Source organism: Cervus canadensis, chromosome 1 (genome assembly GCF_019320065.1).
Source record: "Cervus canadensis isolate Bull #8, Minnesota chromosome 1, ASM1932006v1, whole genome shotgun sequence".
Classification (NCBI taxonomy): Eukaryota; Metazoa; Chordata; class Mammalia; order Artiodactyla; family Cervidae; genus Cervus; species Cervus canadensis.
In genome coordinates, this window is record NC_057386.1 from 108664399 (window position 1) to 108685795 (window position 21397).

Below are 21397 nucleotides of genomic sequence, written 5' to 3' on the forward strand. Positions count from 1 at the left end.
TGCCTGCCTCCTGCCCACTCTGGGCAGAGGCTTCATTGGACTCAGAGCTCGTGGCAGATGACACAGGACCTCTGGGGCAGACCCCCACCCCTCCTGCCTCTGCCAGGAGGCTGCGGACCCTGTGTTTCCAGGGCAGGTGGGTTCCAGCGCCTGGGGAGCTGGCTCTAGGGCTGGAGTCCCGCTGGCCCAGCCAAGTGCCCCCGTCTCGAGGACACGGCTACCCCAGGCCTGGGACACCCACGCAGAGGAAGGGCTTCCCTCTGGGCCCCGCGGGTGAAATCCGAGGGCTTTGGCCCTCTGGCCCACGGGGCTGGCTTCAGCCCCTGGGCACTGGCTGGGGCCGGGCCACACCTGCGGAAGTTTGGGCAGGAAGGTTTGGGCCCCGGAAGGAAACTGGGACCCACGCTTGGGGGTGAGCGTGACCCAGGGTCAGCTGAGTGTGGTCCCCGCCTTATGAACCCCGCCGACCCATCTGGGCCCCAGGCGACTCAGGCAACTCCCTGGATGTCTGTCGAGTGAGGATTTGAGTGAATTCGGGCCCATGGCGTGGGCGGAAGGGTTTTGTCCCCCTGTAGGAGTTTGTCCCTCAGGAAGGCCTAGAAGCCAGGGAGGGAAGCCGAGGGCCTGGAGGGTGGTCCTTCGTGGTCTGACAGCTCCAGGGGCAGCAGGACAGAAAGACAACAGCCCTACTCTACAGGTGAGGCAAGGGGCCCCCCAAAGCCAGCAGGGGAGGTGAGTGCATGGGCGGGGGAGAGGGAGCCAGCTGAGCTGGACCAGGGCGGGGCTGGGGGTGGGGCGGGGGGCTGAGCCGGGGGCGGGGTCACGGGGACGCGCTCCCGCGCCTCTCCCCGCGAGGTCTCAGGGTCCCATCCTGCTTCCCAGCACCCCTCCTGTGCCCGGGGAGGGGGCCACTGGACATCAGCGGAGATGGGAGCGGGGTCCCCGCTGGCCGAATGGGACTGGGGATGAACTGGGAAGGCTGCACTCCCGCACGGAGGAGCCCCCCGCTTCCCTCCAGCGCTTCCCCTGAGCCTGTGGGCTTGCTGCAGAGACAGCTGCTCCCCCAACCCGGCCTCCACCCAGGGGGCCAACAAACAGCGCCCCCACCCTGGGGTTCCTGCGAACGTTTGGCAGCGACACCCCGGCCTCAGAGCGGCTTGTCCTGCTGTGCTCAGAACTTGGGTGGCCCCGTGTCTGTCCAGAGTCAGGGTGGAAGGGGGGTCCCCTTGAGTGGCTGAGCTGGAGACGGATGGACGTGGGGCGTTCCCATTCGGAATCACACAACCCTGGATCTGTGAGGCGGGCAGACGAAGGACTCCCAGGGCGAAGAGTCTGAGATCCCAGGGGGTCGAGGAGGCCGAAGGTGACTCCTCCTCCTTTTGCTCAGAGAAGTTGGGGAGGGGTAAGGACCTGACCTGGGGAGGGCTCAGAGGGGTCACTGGAATGGGGGCGGCTTCTTAGAGGCCAATCTTGGACCAGCGCACTGCCGGCCAGACTCGGGAAGCGGGGCAAGGCTGGGGACCAGCCCCAGGACCCTGGTTTGAGGCTAAGCTTTCTCCTTCCGGAGCGGGCGCCGTGGAAAGGGCCGAGGACACCAGGCACAGGGCACTTCCCGTTGGCGACACGGTGACCGGGGGCTGGCGCGCCCCGGGGCTTCGCGCAGGAGGGGAGCGAGTGCGGGCCTGCGCCCCGGGCCGAGAGAATCGTCGGAGGGGACGAGGCAGGTGGCCTGAGCGGACGCGGGAGCCGGGAGCGTGGAGGGCGCGCGGGGGGCACGAGCCGCCGCACGAGGCACCCCAGGCTCCGCGCACGGCGGGGCGGGCGGGCGGGCGGCGGGGCGGGGCGCGGACCGCGTGGGGCTGGAAGTCGCCGGCGGGGGGCGCCCGCGGGCGGAGTCGGAGCCCCAGCGACGCCGAGACCGCGGGCGCCGGCTCTCGAGCAGCAGGTCAGTGGGGGCCCCGGGTCTGGGGTCGCAGGTGGGCGGCCAGGGTCATCGGGCCGGGAGCGCGGGCGGCGCAGGCCCCCTCCTTCAGGCGCGCGGCCGCTGTGTCTCTTCCCGCCGCTCCGACAGCCGGTTCGAGGGCTGGGGTCCGCGCCCCGCCGGCGGCGGGAACGGCGGGCGCGGGGGCGGCTGGGGCGCGCCGCCGGCTCCCCAGCGCGGTCGGGGGCGCTGCGCGGACTCCTCCGGACCGTCCCCGGGCTGGACCGGAAGGCGCGCAGGGCAGGCGGCGAGGAGAAGGGGCTAGAGCGCGCGACCCCGGCGGCAGGGGCGGGGGCGGCGCGGTGCGCCCGGGCTCCGGGCCCTCGCCGAGCCCTCGGGGGGCGCAGAGGCCGGCCGGAGCGGGGCGGGCGGCCCCCGCGGGCCGGGACTTCCACCGGCGGAGCGCCTAAGCGTCCCGGCGTCCCGGGGAGGCTGGGTGAGCGGACGGCGTCCGAGCGCCTAGGGCGCGGCGAGGAACGGAGCTGAGCGCCGGCCGAGAGCGGGCGCGTCCGGTGGGCGCTGGTGGCGGGAACCGGCCTCGGGGGCCCGCCCCGGGGGAGGCCGGGGTGGGGACCGTTCTGAAGGCCCGCTGGGGCCGCCCTGAGCCGAGGCGGGACTGGCGGGAACGGTGGCGGCCCTCGAGGGGCTTGGCTTCGGGTGCCCAGGGGATGGGTGGGGGGGCTGGCCCGGGCCAGCGAGCGGTGATGTCTGCACTGGGGCGCGGCCACCGCGCGGTAGACTTCAATTTCCCCGACTGCACAATGGGAGGAAGGCGGGGGCCGAGGGCTCCGCGGGGGAGAGGAGAGAAGCTGGGAGCGGAGGGCGTGTCCCCACCCCCTTTTCTCTGGACGCAGCTGACCCCTGGGGGACGGCGGGGCTGGCTCCCTGAGCCGGCTCCCCTTCCCCATTTCAGGCGCCCCGAGCCTGCGTCCACCCGCGGGATCTGTGCCCTTTTCCCGCGGGGATCCCAGGCTGCCCCTCCTCACCGCCAAGCCCAGCTGGGCTGCCCCCCCCACCCCCCGCCCCGTGTCTGGCCCAGGGCCTGCCATGGACAGTTCTTGGGCGCACAGCAGGCCGGGCAGGTGGGGTGGTGTCGGGGGCTCCTCCTCCTAGGGTGGGCTGGAGAGGCTCTGCCCCCCGGGCCAGGCCCCATCCCAGGGTGTCCGCTCCTCCTCGCTCCACCCGGGTCCTTTGGAGGTCCCCGGGCTCTCCCAGGTCCCGGATGTCTCTTGGACCACTGGCCCGTCCCCTTAGAGCAGACCGTATTCTGGGCTGACCCGGCCTCCCTCTTCAGTGCTTCGGGAAAGTGGAGGACTCCCCACACACGGCCGACGGGAGACAGGACTTTGGCCAGGTGAGTGTGTGTGGGCTTGCACGCTTCCTTTCTCACATGGGCCTGGAACGTGCAGGTCCCCAGACGTCCCCCAGTCTGCCCCCTAGGAGTCCGCAGCTCACGGGGGCCGTGGGTGGCTTCAGGGGCAGCCGGATTGCGAGGCCTGAACATCCAAATGTTCTGGTCTGGATCCACTCACTGGGCTTCCTGCCCCGGCCAATCTGCCTTCTCATCCTGTGAAACACGCAGGATGGTGTGCTCAGGGCTTCAGGTTCGGGGCTGTCGGGGGGGTGGACAGATTGGGGCCTGTGCTTGAGCTGGGAAGCCCTGGGGAGAGGCTGTTAGGCTTGCGGGGCTGGGGAACCCCAAGAGACCCAGAGCCCCAAGGTCTCTCATCACAAGAGACCACTGTCAGCAGAGGGCCAGGTGGACAAGCGGCGGGTGGGGAGCAGGTGCTGGCTCCCGGGCATCGCACCCTGCAAACTGCGGGGCCCCCGAGGCAGCGTCCACCATGCAGGGCCGTGGCCCCGGGGCTCACAGCACTGATGTGAAAGCTGCCAGCCGCTCTCGTTCCATCTAACCTGCCTGACTCCCGAGACCCCTGCCTCTGTGAGCTGGGACTGGTCTTATGGGCTCTGCTGTCTGCTGAAATCTCTGCACCCGTGAGAGTCCAGGGCAGCAGGGCCAGAGGGCAGGCAAGGGCTTGAAGGCTGACTTGAAAAGATGTTCCAGGCGGTGTGTGTGTTCGGCGACCCCGAGGAGACCCCTTCTGAAGCTCAGCTTCAGAAGGATGAGCTCCAGCTCTTGGGCCTGGGGAGTGCAGGCGGCCCCAGGAGGGTTTGCCCTGGAAGTTGAAGGGACGGCAGAAGCTCGGAGCTGCGATGCTGGGAGAAGCTCTCCTGGGAGACTGCTCCCCTCCCGGGCAGGGCTGGGAGGGAAGTGGCCGGGGTCCCCCCATACCCTCCCCCAGTCATGGGAGGGCCCCCTGGGCGTGGAAGCCACAGGATCCTGACAGGGTGTGGGAGGGGCTGGGTGGAGGGGGGCTGCCCTCCCTCTAGGGGCAGAGGGGGTGGGGGTCGGGGAGGCAGGGTGCTCCAGCTTTCCAGGCCCCCCGAGCCTTCCCTGACATGCCTGAGCCGTGCCTGTCCCCGGAGCGCTCTTCCAGACGGTTCCAGCCCGCACCCACTCCTGCAGGAAGGGCGTGTGAAAACCTGCTGGGCAGGGAGGGTCCTGCAGCTCCAACCTCAGTTGCCGCCCCCGTCGGTCCAGCCGTCCATCCCCGGGAAGAGAGATGGCCTTGGGGTGTGCGAGGCAGAGGCAGGCAGGGGCCGCCCGGTGCCTCCCCGCCCCCGGCAGGGCGGTGGTTTCCACGCTGACGCCCCCAGGTCTGCCCATCTTCGCAGGAGGGTTCACCTCTGGCCCCTCAGTAGCCTCTGCAAACCCCAGGCGGGCATGCGGGGCCACTGAGGGGTCAGGGAGCCAGCCACTCTGGCCCACCCACCCCCATCCACCCACAGAGCTGCGTCAGCACCTCTCCATGCCTCGGGCCCGGAAGGGGGTCTGCCTCCCCCACCCCCCGTGTGGACGCCTCCGAGAGCCCCAGGCACTACCCCTGGAGCGGGCCAGCCCCCGCCAGCTCCCACGCCGGGCCCCCTACAGTCTGTCGTCATTTGGAAAGCACCCCCCCACCTTGCCCTCTTCAAGCACAGGAGCTGGTCCTGCCAGTTGAAGATTCACCTGGAAGGGGTCTGGGAGCCGAGACCCCCCAGGGATGACACCCCTGGCTCAGGTCTCGGAGCGTGGGCTGGAGGAGTGGGCACTCAGGGCCCTGTGTGAGGAGTGGCCCCTTGGAGCGGGGTGTCAGGGGAGGTGGCCAAGGGGTGCCATCTGAGGCTGGGGGCCGGGCCCGCAGCCTGTCCGGCGTCTGGCCTGGACACCAGGGGACAGGGAGGTGGCCCGAGGCCCCCAGCAGGGAGACGGGCCCTTTATGTAGCCCCAGGGCCTGCTGTGGGGAGGGCCCGTGGGGCGGGGACCAGTGCAGGGAGCGCCCTCAGCCTTGCCCCTGCCCACATCCTGCCCTCAGGTTCCGAGAGCAGCGGCTGCACCCCCGGGGGCCCTGGGGGAGGGATCACTGGCCGGCGCCCACTTGGGGACTGGCCGTGCCGAGTTCCTCGGGCTGGCAGCCCTGCAGGGCCGGAGGGAAGAGGCCCCCCGGCTCCTCCAGGCAGCGCTGGAGTCACTGCTCTGCTGGTGGGTTTGGAGAGGGGCCTGGCGGGTCCCAGGACCCTGGGGGCTTGGGGGAGGCTCATGCCCAGACTTGGGGCCCCCCAAAGGCCAGCGAGGGGCTCGCAGTTGGAGAGAACCCAGCTGCCCAGCTGTCTCTCCCACTCTTGCTGCCCACCAAGCCCCCTCCGTGAGACAGATGTCGGCGTTGCCACCTTCAGGCTCTCGACTGCCTGCTCTGTGAGGCCTGGGCGACGATTCTTGGTGTGTGCTCACGCCCCTGATGCTCTCAGCTCGTGCGCACGCCGCACGCCGTGCTGTGTGCCTCGCGGCCCCTCTGCGCTTCACTTCCACGGTTTCATTTCTGGCTGGTGTCTGCCCGACCTTCTCAGCGCTGCCAGGGATTCTTGTTCTTCTTTAGGGATGCCTTTCCTTTCTTGCTCTGAAGACCCTAAGTACCTTTGATCATCGTTTCGGTTACTGGATTGCCTCCGTCTCTTTTGGAATGAATCAGCCTGTGTTGTGGCCACCGGTTGCTCATCTTTCTCACCCTTAGTTTTCTTCCTGTGCTTTGAAACTGCGCTTTGCAGCCTGAGTGGACCTGAGGTCTTGGAGGTGGGGCGTGACCCGCACACCAGGGTGAGTGGCAGCTCTCGGGACCGCCTCCCGGGACCACAGCGCCTTAGGACCCCGGCTGTGGGCTCAGGCCGGGCAGCGGCTGGTACCAGGCTCCCTGGGCTCCGGCAGGCGGGGTGCTGCTGGGCATGGGGTCAAGTTCTCGGAAACACTTGCTGAGAAGTTGGTGGAGGGGTCTCAGGCTGGGGCTCTGGAGCCCGGGAAGAGGCCCGGCGTGGCTGCGACAGGCCAGGCGGTATCCCGGCCTGCGCGGTCCTCAGGGGCGGGTGTAGGGAGCTGTGTGCTCGCTGCCAGGCGCTCCGTCCAGCAGGCCCTGGGGGGCCGCCCGCCATCTGGGTGTGTGTACACAAAGCCTCGCCGGTGGGACGGACCAGGAGCTGGGAAGCGTGTGGGTTGTGATTACACAGAGGTTTTAATCAGAGCGGCCAGGCTGGTGAGGGTGAGGAGGAAGGCTGGATGGAGCCTGTCTGCTGGGGAACCCCGTGGGGCTGCCCTCCCCAGGCTCAGCATGCTGCTTCCCTGGCACGTGACTCTGGCCTGCCGTGGATGGCTTCTGCCCTCTGCTCTGTCCCTGGCCGGCGACAATCACGAGGAAATACTGCATCATTAATACTTAATTGCCCCTCCTGGCTAGCGACAGATGACTCGAGGATTAACGAGGGCCAACAGAGAGGGATAGGAAGTTGCCAGATCTGGGTCTGGGCCCTGGGGCCTCTGACCTTCCTGTGGCTCTGGGAAGCCTCCGGAGGCGGGGCTACGGGGAGGTGCCCAAGGCCCCAGGAAGCCTCCTTGCTGCTGTTTTCCATGGGCATTTCCCCAGCAAGGCTCATGGGGGCCCCTAGGCCCCTGCAGCCTCCTTTCCTGAGCTCCCCAGCAGGCCCGCGGAGCCTGGGCTCTGGGGTGGAGCCCGGGGGGTGGTCCCGGCGGGGGGACACAGGTCTGGGTGGTCAGCGGGGGGCTGGAGCCTGGTTCTCCCGAGCTGTGCGCATTGATTCCCGGTTCCTGTCAGTGACACAGGAGCAGCTTGAAACTGGCCATCACGGGAGCACTGATACCCAGCAAAGTCCGGCAAAGGGCCCAGGCTGACTAGCGGTCTGACGGCCGGGATGCTGCGGCCGCCTCCAGCCCGCCTGCCCCGGGCGCCCCTCGCGTGCTCTGCTGGGCGCTGGAGGGCTGGGTCTGGCCGACGCCCAGTGATCTGTGTGGCCGGGGCTGTGCTCGCAGCTGCGGGAGGCAGACGGGAGCCCGGGGCGCAGGGGCGCGCTGGCTCTGCGAGAGCGGACCTGGACGGGAGGGCGCCCCCGGCCACCGGTGGACAGCAGGAGGGCGGCTCCAGCTTGGCCCCAAGTGCCGTGAGGCCTGGACGCCCCGGGTGCAGAAGGTGATGGGGACGCCCTGCAGATTAGAGGTCCCAGGAGGTGGTCACCAGAGGGCTTGGCCTTGGTCCTGAGGCCCTTCTGGGCCAAGCATCGTGGCTCTCGTGGGGTCAGCCAACATCCACACACAGGTGCGGGCTGTGTTCCCCCATCACTGGGGCTCCAGGCGGTGGGCCCAGACAGTCCAGCTTCAGCTCCCCAGAAACGTGGTACCGGCCTGGGTCAGCCGGCCCCGGGGCCCTTGGTCTGGGAGGTGGTCCCGGCCGAGTCAGGCTTCCAGTGTGGGCCACGCACTGCCAACGCAGCTTCCCTGGGAGGGGCTGAGGCAGGGCAAGAAGGATGGCAGGGGGTCGGCAGGAGGCCGGCGGCTCACTGGTGGGGGGACACAGGTCCCCAGGCCGGCACTGGACCCGGGAGGCCCCCCAGAGGGGAGCTGGCCCCTTCGCTGCGGTGGGAGGACGGAGAGACCTGGGGGCGGGGCTTCAGCGGTCAGGCGCCCCAGGGGGAGCAAGGGACACCGCGTGGCCCGGGGCGGCCCACCTCTGCTGCCGGCCAGCGCTGTGAGCCACTGGCCAGCACGTGCCGTCTGGGCAACAGGGGCTCAGTAGGACTTGTTCCTGGCGGCTGGGAGACCCCGCAGGCTGCAGGGACCCCTCGGTTTGTCGGGGGCCCCGCCTCCTCTCTCCTGCTCTGTGTCATGGGGTGCCCACCGCCAGCTGCAACCGCTGGAAGCTGGGGGCGGTCAGAAGGAAGCTGGGGGGTCCTCTGTCGCAGCGGCACAGCACCTCCTGGACCGGGTGAGGGGACCGGCCCTCTGAATGCAGCCAGGGGCCACGAGCAGCCTTCTCCCAAGGTGGCCTGTCCATCTGATCCCTCGCGGCCTCAAGGAGAGAGGGCGGGGCAGCCTCCAGCCCACGTGCGGGCACCTTCCGGCTTCCTGTCCCCGTGGCCCGCGGCCACCACTGGCCGTGCGCACCTGGAGCCCCGGCAGGGGAGCTCTGGGCGGGAGGAGGGTGGACTTGGCACGGGGGACCCTGCCGGGCGGCACAAGGGAATATGACCGGGAAGCAGAGGCGGCGGAGAGAGGCCTCGGAGTGGCGGGGGGAGCGGGGACGTTCCACCAGCTCAGGGGGTCCCTGGGAGGCGGCCTGCTTCTGCAGAGTGCTGTCCCGGATTCTTGACACCAGGATATTTTGACTCGGGGCGGGGGGCTGTTTCACGCGTGTTCGTTTTCTGCTCATAGAATCACGGGGGTCCAGCCTCCCCGCTGTGTCAGTGGGGAAACCGAGGCCCGGACAGGTACATCAGTTGCCGGTGCCTTCGAGTCCGGGCCGAGCACCCCCGCGGGCGGAGGAGCCGGCTGGGAGCGGGCGTGGGAGGAGGCAGCGGGCGGGGCTGAGGAGCGCCCCGCCCAGACGCGCAGCAGCGGGCGGGGGCTGCTGGGGGGCGGGCCCCCTCCGAGCGCTCCAGCACCAAGGCTGCACTCCCAGTGGGGCGCCCAGCGGTGGGAGCGCGCGGGGCCTCTGGGCAGCTCCCGGCTCTCAAGGATGGAGTCAGCCGGCTGAGCAAGGAGGGTGGTCCCGGCAGACCCAGGGGCTTCCAGGGGAGGGGTGGCGGGGCTGCCACAGAAGCCTCGAGAAGCGAGCTGAGCCCGGGGCGGGGAGGGGGGGGGTACCACAGAAGCGACTCACCTCTGCGAGGTCTTGGTTTCTCTGGGAGAAGACTCGGGCTGACCTGACCCCCGCCTTCCAGGAGGGCCGGGGCACGGTGGGTCGTCCTCGGGCCGGTGCCTGCCTGGCGGGGGCCGGGGGGCGGGCGGCTGCCCGGGTATCTCCGGCCGTGCCTCGAGGTCCAGCTGCTCACGAGCTTTCTCTCTTGGCAGGGGTCTCAGGACCTGAAGCAGAGCTGAGAGATGCCGCCGGAGCGCCTGGAGGGGGCCTGCCTTCTGGAGACGCCCCGTGGGCGGTGAAGAGTGCTGGGGGAGCCCCCGACCGACGGCAGGGTCACCCCGGCTCCTGCGGAGAAGGGGCTCGGGGCCTGGGCGGCGCCGGCCGCGCCGCAGCTATGGACCGAGCGCTGGCGCGGCCCGCGTCCTCGCTGAGCCCGCCCGCCGGCCTCCGCGCGCGCCATGCCCGGCTTCGCGGTGTACATCGCGGTGGAGCTGGCCATCGCCGTGCTGGCCATCCTGGGCAACGTGCTGGTGTGCTGGGCCGTGTGGCTCAACAGCAACCTGCAGAATGTCACCAACTACTTCGTGGCGTCGCTGGCGGCGGCCGACATCGCCGTGGGGGTGCTCGCCATCCCCTTCGCCGTGACCCTGAGCACCGGCTTCTGCGCTGCCTGCCACAGCTGCCTCTTCTTCGCCTGCTTCGTCCTGGTGCTCACGCAGAGCTCCATCTTCAGCCTGCTGGCCATCGCCATTGACCGATACATCGCCATCAGAATCCCGCTCCGGTGAGTCCTGCTCTGGGGTGCCTCGTGCAGGGCCGCACCCGTGAGGGGCTGTGCCGGGGGTCAGGGTGAACCAGGGGTCAGGGTGAACTCGGGGGTCAGGGCGAACCAGGGTCAGGGGGAACTCGGGGGTCATGGTGAACCAGGGTCAGGGTGAACTCGGGGTCAGGGTGAACCAGGGTCAGCGTGAACTCGGGGGTCATGGTGAACCAGGGGTCAGGGGGAACTCGGGGGTCAGGGTGAACCAGGGTCAGGGTGAACTCGGGGTCAGGGTGAACCAGGGTCAGGGTGAACCCGGGATCAGGGTGAACCCGGGGTCAGGGTGAACTCGGGGGTCAGGGTGAACCCGGGGTCAGGGTGAACTCGGGGGTCAGGGTTTGGTCTGGTGTGTGTGTGAGCGGGGACGGGGCCGCAGGGCTGCCCAGGGCTTGGCTGGCCAGCAGCTGTGCGCCGCCGGCTGATCGCCGTGGGCTGGGCCAGGCTGGTACCCCCGGGGCTACCTGGGAGAGGCTGCCGTGCTGCAGCTCCTGGTGACCCGTGTGTCCAAGCCTGGGGTGGCTGCATCTGAGCCTCCCCTCACGCAGCTGATGCTGGGGTGGGGCGGGCCCCACGGGAAACCACAGGGCCCTGCTGGAAGCCGCCTTCTTCCAGCCCCTCTGGGCCAGCCTGCAGCTTGCAGTTAGGGAAATGACCCCGAGGGGAAGTGACTTGGCCTGATGCCTGTGAGTCACTTGGACCTCTATGCAAATTGTGTTTCTCAGTCACTGGGTGCTCTCCGCCCCGGTGGGGTTTTCCTGGTGAAACTTGTGAAATGACTTCAGGCAAGTGCTGTGGAAACAAAGACTCTCTCCGAGGCTGAGTTCACTGAAATGCAGCCTCCACCCACACCACCACCACCCTGGCCGGGCTAGGAAGTGCGTCCCTCCCCACCCCACCCCTGAGGGAGGCAGGGCCGAAGCCCCCCGACTCAGGGGGCTTCGGCCCTGCCTCCCTGCCCCTCCGTTCCACGGCGGCAGGCCCGAGGAAGGTGGTGAATGCGCACAGGTGGCGCCTACTTCCGGAGCAGCCCCACGCTGGGCTGAGGGCACCCCGGCTGGCATGGGGCAGATGCTTGATGAGCAAGTGGAAAGGGTGTGTGTGGAACCCGAGGGCACGCTTAGAGATCATTTGCTCTCATCATGTGGGTGGGAAAGCAACGGAAGCGTCAGCCCCTGGGGCCACGCTGCAAGCTGGCAGCATGGCAGGACCGGGTCTGGGAAGGAGCACGCCTGCCGCCGGCTGCCTGGTCAGGCAGCCGTTACTGCCCCCGGGGCTCTTGGGGGACAGCAGACGCCTGCGTCCCGCGAGAGCCTAGGACCCTCGTCAGAAGGAAAGGCGACCCCGGCCCTAACCTTGGACCAGCCTGAATGGCAGGCTGGAGTCCAGGCTGGTCCAGGACACAGAGGTTGGTCTGACTGACGTCCCCTTCCAGGCCAGGGCTGCTGTGGCCCTGATTCAAGCAAGGGACAGCAGGTCTGGGGGCGATCAGGGCTGCTGATCGCAACAGAGAGGCCCGTGGCTTCTTTTTCTTGTCTCTTCTCTGAGACTCAGAAGTCCCAGCCTCCCTCCCTGGTGCAAGTGGGTGGCCCGCGCTGTGTGATGGTGGGGAGTCCGCTGCCCCTCTCTGGGCCCGTTTTTCATCGGTTCCAGGGGCCGGGTCTCTAGCCCTTGATGCTCACAAAGGTGTTTTGAGGGCCCAGTGAGTGGACTGGCGTGGTGGGGCCCTGTGGGAGGATGGCAGGAGGGTGGATGGGGATTCAGGCCTTTCTGAAGCTGCTGGAGGCTCAGAGCTGTGGGCCTGGCCACCCCTCCTCAGCCCTGCCTGCCTCCCGGGCCCTGTGACCTTCAGGAATGGGGCCTAGTCCCACCCCGACCTCAGCCATCTGAGTTCCATGAGGCAGGGCTCTGGAGGGGCCGGCCTGGCTCCCGGGTCAGGCAGCCGTGGGCTGACGGTGGAGGTGATGTTCGTCCCTCCGGGGCCGGGCACCACCACCGCCAGAGGATGTGAGCTCACGTCTCCGCTCATCCCCGGCCGGCGACATGGCCTCCGGCGGCTGTGACCCTCCTGTTGCTCAGGAGGATGGCAGCAGCTGCTCCGAAGGAAAAGTGTCTCCTGACCCTGGGACGCCAGGGCCGGGGGACAAGGCGTGGGACGCTGTCTGCTGGGGCGCCCGAGAACAGGCCGGGCGTGAGGGGGACGAGACAGAGGCAGGTGGGACCTGGAGCTCCTGGCAGCTCTGGGGCCGCTGCCCGGCTCGGGACGCTCGTCCCTGCCCCCTCCAGCGGAAGCCAGCCCGGCCCGTGTGCTGTTTCCTGCTCTGCTCAGGAGGCCCGCTGGCTGCTCTGAAGTCCAGCCTCTGACGATGCTCTAAGGTGCCCGTCCCCAGGCCCGCACCATTCACCGTTAATTTCTCTTTAAAAAAATAGTGCAGCTTCAGAAAGATGTCCATGCGCCTCCCGTGTGCATGGGCCCTGCTGAGCGAAGGCAGAGCCTGCCCAGAGGTGGGGACGGGCGTGCTCCGCGTCCCCAGCGGACAGACTCCTGGGGGCACTTCAGGGCCACCTCCCTCCTCTCTCGTCAGCCCCTGGCGACTGCTCTCTCCAGACCCGGGGAGCAGCCTCCCCGTGGGGCTGCAGAGTCCTGGCCTGGGTGCTGGATTGCCCCAGAGGGCAGACCCAAGCGCCCTGGCTTCTGAGTGGGAGATGGAGACAGCGCTCCCTGCAGGGCATGACACCGAGCCTGCTGCGGGTGCACCGGGATGCGAGCTGGTGTTGGGGGGCAGGTGTAACGGGGGTCCCGCCTGGACAGACGCCCCGGGGAAGGAAGGAGCCTGCGGACGGGCCCTGGGCAGGGAGAGGGGACAGGTGCATGGCCCACGGGGCTTGTGAGGCGGCTCAGGCCTGCCCGCACCTGGGAGGGAGGGTGGGTTTCAGCTGCGGGCCACGGCGCCTTTGGATGACTGGGGAGAGCTCTGCTTTCTCCTGACTGAAGGGCAGATTGGCACTGAGTCCCACCGAGAACTGGGCAGTATGATGGGTCACAGGGTAAGCCCCCAGTGGGAGAGATGGGGCGGTGTGATGGGTCACAGGGTAGCCCCCAGTGGGAGAGATGGGCCCCCAGGACTGCGCAGCGCTGGCTGACTTGGGCACACCCCCGCGCGGCAGGCAGGCTGTCTGAGGCCCCGCGGGGCAGGACGAGACCGCCTCGGTCACAGACACAGCCCGGGGGCTGCCGCTGGGCCAGGCTGGGGCGTGGCCGTGGCGCCCCATTTGAGCCCAAATGTTGACCCGGTCCCCTGGGAGCCTGGGTCCAGGGCTCTTGGCCTAAGAGGCTTTCTTTTGAGTAATAAGATTAATCTGTCTGGGCGGTCCTTAAATAAGAACTGCACGTATTAAAACATCAAAAGGCAGAGAAGCAAGCCCGGTGAGGAGCTGGGCCCTTGCCCCCTGCCCCGCTGCCTTCCGGGAGGGCGAGGCCGGGCCTCCTCCAGACATCCTCTGCCCAGACGCGTGCCACCCGTGTCTGCTCCTGTCCCCAGGAGGGGCTTCCTTCACAGCCTGCAGCGGCCGACTTCCTCTCCTGGGTTTCCTCGTCTGCATGGAGACAGCTGGATGGCACGGGCTCTTTAGCCGTGTTCCCAGCAGCCGTCATGCTGGGCCGGGTTCACTCGGGGAATGTCAGTAAGCCTCGTCTCCCTCAGCAGCTGCGCGCTGGGACTGCAGGTGAGAAGGCTGGCCTCTGCTTGATTGCCTCCAATGACAGGAGGCTCACTCCTGCCTGAGGCGGCCCGTGTCTCCTGTGAACAGCTCCCTCACCCTGAACCCACCTGCCTGCGGTTTCCACCCCCGACTCTCGGTTCTGCCCTCACGGGACAGTGCTCCAGGCCTTGCGTTCTGAGTCCCGTTTTGCAGACGAGGAAACTGAGGCTCAGAGTGACAGAACGTGGCTAAACAGGAACACACCAGCGCTAGAACCCAGAGAGGGGTATGCTTTTCTTCAGAAAAATGTCAGCATTAAAATCGCCTCCTACTCAATGAGATTATATAAATTGCTGTTTGCGGAGCACTAGAAACAGTGTCTAGCACACAGCAAATGCTACGTAAGAATTAAATGGGGGGAAGAAAAAACCTCTGACCTTACATTTGAAGCGCCAGAACCGGAAATAGGACGGTGTAGACTTTCTGTGGCTTGGGCGAACTGGGCAAGCCCATGACCTCTTCCTGCCAGAGGCACCCAAGCCCGCAGTGACTGGGGTCCCAGAGCTCGGGAGAGAGGGGTCCTGCTCGGGCACTGTTTGGGTTCAGAACTGACAGACTCGCCTTGGCCCGAGTAGCCTCTGGACTCCTGGAATGTCTACGGCAAGGCCACGCCTCTCCTGGCGTCTCAGTTTCCCCACCTAGAGAATGAATGGTTAGATGAGAGGTCAGAGGCCACCAGGTTTTCTCTTTTCCTTAATGTGAATCAGCTGACAAAATTTAACCCATGGTGATTTTACCCAGAACAGCCGGCTCCCGGCCCCTGAGATCCTGCAGCGCGGGGCAGGCGTGTGTCGCGGTGGGGGGCGCGGGGGTGGCTGAGCGGTGTCTGGGGCCTCCCGCACACTCCGTGACAGCCGGCAGCCCGCCTGCCTCGCCCCTTCGTGACCTGCAGGCCCCCCGTGTCTGCTGCCCCTTGAGCTGGTTTCTGTGGAAACTTCTAACCCTGGATTAAGGGAAGCGTGTTTCTCCTCGACACCTATTCCGTCCTGTCTCAGTGATGGTCATGCAGAGATGGACTCAGGATCCACGGGGCCCCCAGCCTTGGGAGCCCAGCTTGGGTGGGATTCGTTGAGCTTGATACTCCTCTGGGAAGATAGCTGACCTGAGCTTTAAAAGGATGGGTGGGGTTTACTGGTAGAGGTGTTGGGGAACCCAACCCCTGAAGCACAGGTCGTCCATCGGAACACTGAGGTCGCCCTCCTCAGTCTGGGAGATGAGTTTTTTTGACTGCCTGTTCTTTAAAATCTCTGCCGTCTTTTTTTTTAAACTGATCTATTTGGCTACTCGAGGTCTCTGTGGCACGTGGGATCTAGTTTCCTGACTGGGGATAGAACCCAGGTCCCCTGCGCTGGGAGTTTGGTGTCCTACCCACGGGACCACTAGGGAAGTCCCTGCCATCTCTTTTCGTTGGCATCAGCTTCTGGGCTGGTGGGTCCGGCCTGTCCCCGAGTGCGGCCCTCCGGAGTAAGGAGTGATTCGGGCCAGGTTACGTCTCCTCTCTGGACCTTACGATCTCGAGCAACTGCGTCCTCTTGAATGTGGAGGCTGCTGTGCAGATGTTAAGACATCCTGACCTCGTCTCTCTCCAGAGGGCTGTGGGTGGATTTGGGAGGGAGATGAGTATCTCATCTGGCCTGGGACCTCCACCCTTCCCCTTCCCGCCTGTGCTACCTGTCCCGGGGGGGGGGGGCTTCTGGGGACCCCCAGGTCAAGTAGGAAACAGACAGCACGGAGCACAGGGGGTGTGACCCCCCGACAGGCTGGATCTGGCAGGTGCTGTCCCCAGCCAGCGAGCAGCCTGCTGGCCATTCCCACGCTCCAGGGAAATCCATTCTAGCGGCGCCTAAGATCGACGTGGAGGTTATAACTTCTCCCCTCCCCCTTCCCAAGTCACATTAGTTCCTTCAAACCAAACCAAGTCAAGGACTGCAGGCATCAGAGGACACAGGCAGGGAGGCAGGAAGCGCCTGGTCCAAGACCTCTGAGCCGGTGGGCGGGGTGGGGGGCGGGTGCCGGAGCGGGGCCCCTCCTACCCGGGTGCCCAGGCTCCTCTCTGACGCCCCTCCCCTCTCCCCAGGTACAACGGCTTGGTGACGGGCACGCGGGCCAAGGGCATCATCGCCATCTGCTGGGTGCTGTCCTTCGCCATCGGCCTGACCCCCATGCTGGGCTGGAACAACTGCAGTCAGCAGGAGGGCCGGAACGGCTCCCAGGTCTGCAGGGAGGGCCAGGTGGCCTGTCTCTTCGAGGACGTGGTGCCCATGGACTACATGGTCTACTACAACTTCTTCGCTTGCGTGCTGGTGCCGCTGCTGCTCATGCTGGGCGTCTATCTGCGCATCTTTCTGGCGGCGCGGCGGCAGCTGAAGCAGACGGAGAGCCAGCCGCCGCCGCCGGGCGAGCGGGCGCGGTCCACGCTGCAGAAGGAGGTGCACGCCGCCAAGTCGCTGGCCATCATCGTGGGGCTCTTCGCCCTGTGCTGGCTGCCGCTGCACGTCATCAACTGCTTCACCTTCTTCTGCCCCTCGTGCGGCCACGCCCCGGCCTGGCTCATGTACCTGGCCATCGTCCTGTCGCACGGAAACTCGGTGGTCAACCCCTTCATCTACGCCTACCGCATCCGCGAGTTCCGCCACACCTTCCGCAGGATCCTGCGCACTCACGTGCTGCGGCGGCGGCGGCGGCGCGAGCCCTGCAAGGCGGGCGGCCCCGGCGCCCGCGCCCTGGCGGCTCACGACGCGGAGCGCGTGGGTCTCCGCCTCAACGGTCACCCCCCCGGCGGCGTCTGGGCCAACGGCAGCGCCCCCCGGCCCGACGGCCCCGCCCTGGCGCTGCTCAGCGGGTCCCAGCGGGACGCGCGCCTCCCGGACGTGCAGCTCCAGGGCGGGCGCCCAGAGTCCTCTGGCCCCAGGGGCCCCCGGGGCGGAGCGGGAGTATCCTGAGGACCTGCCGAGTCCGCCCCTTCGGGAGGGAAGGAACTTTCTCCTCCCGCTTGGGAGGACTAGTGGCTCTGGGAGCAGAGTGCATGTGCGGAGACCCCCTTTCTCGCGGTCGGTTCCCACTTTGGACCGAGGAGTGAGCCCCCGCCGGCTGGAGCAGCAGGAGGCCCAGCAGGAAGGGTCTGGAGCCCACGGGGGCGGCCCTGCACCAGGCCAGCGCCGGCCTCCAGCCCCTGAAACACCTCCAAGTGCCGCCGAGTCTCCGTAGAGCAGGCCGGCTGGCCTGAGGCTGGGAAATGGCCCCAAAGGGCACCCTGCCACACTCCTCCTCCCCGCCCCGCCAGGCTTTCCAAGGGTTCAGAGTTGCTGCGCTTGGTGGTGGCCTTGGACTGTTGTATTTTTTTCCCCAGGAGAAAAGGAAAGCCTGAGGAAACCCTTTTTATTTTACCTTCCCTCCCTGGCTGCTGGCTCTGTTTCAGTCCTGCTGCTAACCTGGCCCCAGGCGTCCCCCACTGCCCTGAGCGGCCGCGCGCGTCCACTTCGAGGCCGGGGGTGGTAGCCGAGGGGACCAGGGCACGGGTGCAGGGAGGCAGTCAGGGCTGGCCAGTAGGGGTGAGTCTAGGTGGCTCCGAGCTGCCCAGGCAGAGGCCCTCTCTGACTGCCTTGCCTTCTGAAGGGAATATTATTTTGTTGTTTTTTTTCTGAGATAAAATAAAAATGAGCCACATTGTGTTTTAAGCTTGTCCGGTGAGAATGGTGTCTGAGTTCCTTCCCCTGTCCACAGTCAGGCCTACCACACGCCTATGGTGTGTGTTGCAGCTGTGAGGTAGACGGCCGGCCTGCCTGTCTGCCTGGGGCCGCGGTGGGCTCCAGGGCGCCCCTCTTCCCAGGGAGCAGGCTGTCTGCTTGCAGCAAAATCCACACGTCCATGTGCACCCCCAAAGGAAGGAGGCGCCCCCCGGACCCCCTCAGTGTGGGGAGCAGGCTACTGCCTCCCTGACACCCTTGCAGCCCTCTTCGCCCCCTCCCTGTGGCCACAGGAATCTGGCATCGATGGGGGGTGTGGATAGAGACTACACTGCCTTCCCCTGGAGCCATCCCCCACCCCCCGCTCCCACCAGGGGGGGTTTCCTGCTCTGACACTGTCTCTGGGCCCTGCCCCCCTCCACCAAGGAGCAGGTGCCCCCCCTTCTGTTCTGGAGAAGCCTGGAGCGAGGGATGGGGGGCAGCCGGGAAGAGCAGGCTGCCCCAGGGAAAGCCAGGCCATGACTCGAGTCTCAGAGGCACACTCAAGGCCCAGACGGAACAGGAGAAGCTGCAGGGGACCCTCACGCAGCCCCGGGAGGACAGGCGCCGGGACAGCAGAGAGAGCAGACCGCCTCTGAACCGAGAGGCTCAGCACCCTCCCAGCCCCCAGCTTGTAAACAGCAGACGTGAACTAAAAACCCCAGGTTTGTCTGACCGTGAAGTCCAAAACCTGGATGAGCTATTTCAACCAAACGGGAAACTAGGAAATCACGCCATGTTCCCACCGCTCTGCTGAAGACAGGAGACCTGATAGCCCCCGCTCCTCGTTTTCCCAGCTCCCTGGGTTGCGCTGCTCATCTCCGCTCCTACTGAACAGATGTGCGTGTGAGGACCCCAACCAGGCCGGGCTCGCGTCGGCAGTATCTCACGGCCCCACCCATCAGAGGTCCTCCGGGCTGGCTACAGAGAGGAGACGCAGGACGACCCCCGAGCCCCTGCCGCAGAGACGTGGGTGGACGCGGACGGCGGCGGTTCCCAGGAGCGCTCTCGGACAGCCAGGACCGGAACCGCAGAGACCAACGCGCGGTCCACCCCACCCACGCCGGCCGCCCCCGCCCCGTCCACGCTGGCCTGTGCTGGTTGCGGGCAGGGGGCGGAATGGTGGTCGGCTTGGGGCCTGAGGCGGCCAAGAGCACAAAGGCTGAATCCTCCTGACCAAGTTGGGGGGGAGGCCACGGAGAGACCCACAAAGGCCAAAAGAAGAAAGCTTGTCCCTCCAGCCTTTAGCTGAGGCCTCGGGGGAGCAAAGGTTTGGGCTGGGGAGGAACAGAGCCGGGCCTCGAGACGTTTCAGGTACGACTGAGCCCCGGGCCCTCGCAGGGGCAGTCCCGGGGCGACGTGACCCTGCTCCCCTGGGTCCCCAGAGGGCCCCGCACCCTTTCACCACACACGCCTGTGCAGGCTCCCACTGGGAGCCCGCTTGTATGTGCGTGTACACAGACACAGACGGACGCGTGTGTCACGCCCTGGCTGTATAAGACACATACACGTGTGTGCACACGAACGTACGTAACGTTCACGTACATAAGCAAAGTCACCCCGACAGCAGCACCAGCGAGCCGTGAGGCCCGGCTCAGCCCTGGGGCTGCGGAGGCCTGCCGGCCCTGGGCCAAGCGGCTGGGGGCCACGTCGGGGCTGCTCGAAGCCCGGGGCCCCTCGGGCCTGTCCTGGCCTTTCCCGGGGCCGGGGGTAGGCAGCAGGCCTCGGCAAGCCTGTCCAGGCACGGGGCTCTATCAGAGTCCAGCCCTTTCTGTGGTGAGTGTCGTCAGGGTTCCCAGGGAAGCCTGTGAGCAGAGGCCCGGCTCAGGCTGTGTCCTGGCGCTTCACTTGCCCCATGAGAGGCGGGCCCCCTTTCCCCTGAAAAACCTACCTCTGCAAGGCTCCCTTGTTTGTAGTAAGGCCCCTTTCTCTTGCTAAAACAGCTGGGTTCCCGGGAGCCTGCTGTGGGGGGCGGGTGGGCCAGCCCCAGTTATGCATGTACCAACGGGGTGGGGGGGGGGCGGGCAAGCTCTGGAGACAGACCCCGGCAGCGCCGGGATGAGGGCGGCCTGGGAAGTGAGAGGAGACGAGAGGCCACCCCGCGGCCCACCGGGCTGGGCATGGGACCCCAGAGCTGGAAGCGGGCCTTCTCAACTGGGATGGAGAAACAGGAACTCGGGGGCTGGTCGAAGCCAGCGGCATGGGCGGGAGGAACAGCCCGGCGCGGCCGGCCTCGACACCAGGCCCTCAGGGAAGGCGCGTCGGGAAGGCGCTCCGGGCCGAGAACACCTCCTGGCCCATCACGCACGCACGCCCCCAGCGTGGCCGGTCCCGGGGGCTGTCGCTGTAGTGAGCGCTCTCCCCGGGCTCCGTGCCGGACCCACGCTCTGCCTGAGCTCTGGGACAGCCTGTGCCCGTGGCGGAGGCCGCGTTAGTGGAGAAGGAACGTGGGAGGCCTAAGCTCTGCGGTGAGGCAGGTCGCCCCCTCGGGGCCCCCTCTCCTCTGGAGAGTGGAAAGCGCGCTACCTGAAGTCGGATGACCACGGCCCCCTTCTCCCCTCCCCAACCCGCCCCACCCCCGCCCCCACCCCAAGGCGCCCCTCACTGCCCTGTTCACTCCTCACGAGCAGCGGCTGTCAGGGTGGGACAGCCCGGTGGGCTGCAGGGCTGGGAGGGGCAGGAGAACGTCGGATGACTTACAGACGCTAAGGAGAGGGCAGGACGCGCAGAGCACGGAGCCTGGGTGTGCAGGCATCTTTCGAGGGGCTCTGGCTACACCCCGTCTTTCGCCAGAGGGGAAAGGGCAAGTTGGCGGAGGCCCCCGACAGGCCCCTGCCCTCCCGTCAGTCGGGCTTGGAGAAGGGCTCCGGGGCAGCAGGGACAGGTGATGGGTATGAGGAGCCCGTGTTCTCTGAGGGAAGGGTTTTTCCCCCACCAGGAGGAAAGGCTGGATGCAGAACCATCCATGCGTCTCTGCCTCGCCCAGGGAAGTATGCGTGTGTGTTAAGAGATACACAGAGACTTCTGCCATCTGGACCGGCGTCTAATGGCCAGGAAGCGCCCAGAGCGGGCTCGGGTGGGAAGGAGCAGGCCCGCCAGGAGCCCCATCTCCTGACTCTGTTCCTCCCGAGCACTTGCTGAGCGCCCGCGGGTGACGCTGGGCCTGGGGCAGTCGGGGGAGGGGGGCAGGGGAGCTGTCAACGGGGGCGGCAGAAGGTGAGGCAGCCAGCAGGACACAGGCCCCGGGAGTGTGCTGGGGACACTGGGCCTCAGGCCGGCCGACGAGGGTCCATCTTTCCAAGACCCACGGTCGAGTCCAGGGACGTGCCTTCCAGGTGTTTGTCAAGAGCTGTGGAGGAGACGGAGCAGACACACGCCTGACTTACATCTGCCCACATGGGATTACGCCTCCCATTTGCAGGCAATTTTCAAGTTAAAATGTTGTCAGAGGCTTGTCACAGTTTTGATCTTTCTTTTCTGTTCTTTCTCAATCCACCCACACTTTCTAGTTGGGTTGGAAGGGAGAATGAGGGTGATAGAACCTGGTTTAGATTCAGAGATTTTTTGGAAATGTCAGATAAAAATGATAAACTTTTATAAAATTATAAAAATTGTGTAGTTTTCTCTTGGTAGAATTCAGGCCCAGAGCCCGTCACAACTGTTGGCAGCTGCAGAATCTTTAGGGGGCTGGAGAGACCGGGCCAGGCCTTCTGCGGTCATCCCCAGCCTACCCCTTGCGGTTTCAGCTTGCCTGTCTTTTCTGCCTCATCCAGAGGTGCCAAAAAATCCCCCGGTTCACTCCTGAAACCACCACCCTGCCTCACGCAGCTCTCCTTGGGGGTCGGTACCAGGTTCAAACGGCCTTGCCACTGAC

The 21397-nt window shown here is 66.8% G+C and overlaps 2 protein-coding genes across 10 annotated transcripts; one reads left to right on the forward strand and one right to left on the reverse strand.

Annotated features, from left to right (window-relative positions):
- Positions 1-1876: 1876 nt before the first annotated feature.
- ADORA2A (adenosine A2a receptor) lies at positions 1877-17480 on the forward strand. 9 transcript variants are annotated; one of them, XM_043434529.1, is made up of 4 exons: positions 1906-1945; positions 3276-3335; positions 9432-10003; positions 15876-17480. In XM_043434529.1, the coding sequence occupies exons 3-4, from the start codon at positions 9678-9680 to the stop codon at positions 16738-16740; spliced, it is 1191 nt and encodes a 396-aa protein (XP_043290464.1). In that variant the 5' UTR covers positions 1906-1945; positions 3276-3335; positions 9432-9677; the 3' UTR covers positions 16741-17480. The 9 variants fall into 9 exon arrangements, with proteins under 9 accessions (XP_043290472.1, XP_043290464.1, XP_043290437.1 ...); XM_043434502.1 differs by having other exon boundaries at positions 1929-1945; positions 3241-3335; XM_043434497.1 differs by lacking the exon at positions 1906-1945 and adding an exon at positions 2282-2417.
- On the reverse strand, positions 8245-9679 carry LOC122440323. Its single transcript, XM_043466449.1, has 3 exons — positions 9542-9679; positions 9241-9343; positions 8245-8816 (listed from the first exon to the last, which is right to left on the reverse strand). The coding sequence occupies exons 1-3, from the start codon at positions 9677-9679 to the stop codon at positions 8245-8247; spliced, it is 813 nt and encodes a 270-aa protein (XP_043322384.1).
- Positions 17481-21397: the final 3917 nt, after the last annotated feature.

Coding starts and splice junctions, on each gene's coding strand:
- ADORA2A (XM_043434537.1), top strand. CDS start 9,678: ATGCCCGGCTTCGCGGTGTACATCGCGGTGGAGCTGGCCATCGCCGTG. Junction 10,004..15,875: donor GCCATCAGAATCCCGCTCCG/GTGAGTCCTGCT, acceptor CCCTCTCCCCAG/GTACAACGGCTTGGTGACGG.
- LOC122440323 (XM_043466449.1), bottom strand. CDS start 9,679: ATGGCGCGCGCGGAGGCCGGCGGGCGGGCTCAGCGAGGACGCGGGCCG. Junction 9,344..9,541: donor CCGGGGTGACCCTGCCGTCG/GTCGGGGGCTCC, acceptor GGCCCCCGCCAG/GCAGGCACCGGCCCGAGGAC. Junction 8,817..9,240: donor GAAACCAAGACCTCGCAGAG/GTGAGTCGCTTC, acceptor CCACTGACACAG/CGGGGAGGCTGGACCCCCGT.